The 1,262-nt window shown below is 41.9% G+C and overlaps 1 protein-coding gene across 1 annotated transcript in view; it reads right to left on the bottom strand.

Moving 5' to 3' along the window:
• VLDLR (very low density lipoprotein receptor) overlaps nucleotides 1-727 on the bottom strand; it is a 15,970-nt gene extending 15,243 nt beyond the window's left edge. The window contains exon 1 of the mRNA XM_035309884.1: nucleotides 658-727. Within this exon, the coding sequence (XP_035165775.1) occupies nucleotides 658-727 (70 nt within the window). The remainder of the gene's footprint in view (nucleotides 1-657) is intronic.
• Nucleotides 728-1,262: the final 535 nt, after the last annotated feature.

Raw genomic sequence — 1,262 nt, 5'->3', positions numbered from 1 at the left:
TCCATTTGGACCCCCCCCCCCCCCCCCCCCCCATGGTTGCGTGCTTCTGTTCCCCCCTCCCCCTCCCCCCCACCCGCCCCGGGAGCAGAAGTTGACTTAAACGAAACAGGCAAGCAGGCGCTGCTGTTGGGGATGAAAATCACTACTTCTGCATTCTGTGATGGGGGATTGTAGTTAATTAGTAATTGCACAAAATGATATGCCAAAGTCTTGTAATTACAAGCTTAACCTTTTATTTTAAGGTGGAGAATTGGTAGTTTTATTCTGCATCTGTAGCCTTTCAAGCCTCCAATTATGTCTCGGTGAAATACAGAAAGAAAAGGCAGATACTTAAAAAGCAAATGCGGTGTTGTTCACAGCACTTTCAAAGTTTACAAATGAGGTTTAATGGCCTTTGTTCTTTATTCATTTATTTCCCTGGTCTTGCTGTTTTCATGTCAATGTTGTGTTCTGTGCTATTAATATTTTGGTGGTGACATAAGCCTCAGAAAGTTTTCTTTCCTGTCTGTATTGATTCAAGATCTGGTTCTAATTTCTTTCCTTGGAAGTGAATTCTTGAATGAAGTCAGTATTTGCTTGATATTTTAAGTAATTTTCAGTTATGAGGATGATTCCTCTAATGTAGCAAGCCTCTTTGGGACTGCATATTTCCTATACATCTTAACATATTTCTGTATGTGTTGCTTGCAGAGTGAAGCCCTTTTCGAATCACGTCCAATTGTATCATGATTCCACTAAAGCCAAATCACACCACTGCATGAATAACGTCGGAGTGGAGTATTTCTTGCAATCACATAATGAACGATCATTCAAGTCATCCAAGTGGGCAAATGGTTGATGTAGCAGAGACTTGCTAAAAAAGGCAAGATTTAATTTCATGTAAATGAAGTACATCTGGGACTGGTATTTCTGATATGTTTATAAATGTGAAGAGAGCAACTCCATGTGCTTGTCTCCCTACAGCCCTCTTTCCTCATGACCTCATGAGCAGGGCAAAAAAGGCTCTGCTTTCCTGTTGTGCCTTGGATGTAGCTTTGGCTATTACAGCCATGACCTGGTAAACATATGTTGCTTCAAACAAGAAAAATCTATTGTGTACAAAGGGGTTGGCTGGGGTCCTCAGGAAGATGCCTTTGTGTAAGTGGTACACTGAAAATGTGGTTCTCCTTGCAAATCTTCCGCCTGACACATTGCCTTCGGTCGGGTGCTCACTGTTGCATGGTCTGCTGTGCTTTGGACTGAACATCATTTTCACAAATGCC

This window comes from Oxyura jamaicensis, chromosome Z (genome assembly GCF_011077185.1).
Source record: "Oxyura jamaicensis isolate SHBP4307 breed ruddy duck chromosome Z, BPBGC_Ojam_1.0, whole genome shotgun sequence".
Classification (NCBI taxonomy): domain Eukaryota; kingdom Metazoa; phylum Chordata; class Aves; order Anseriformes; family Anatidae; genus Oxyura; species Oxyura jamaicensis.
Note: the sequence above shows the minus strand (reverse complement) of the source record. Positions and strands in the feature narration are given on the sequence as shown.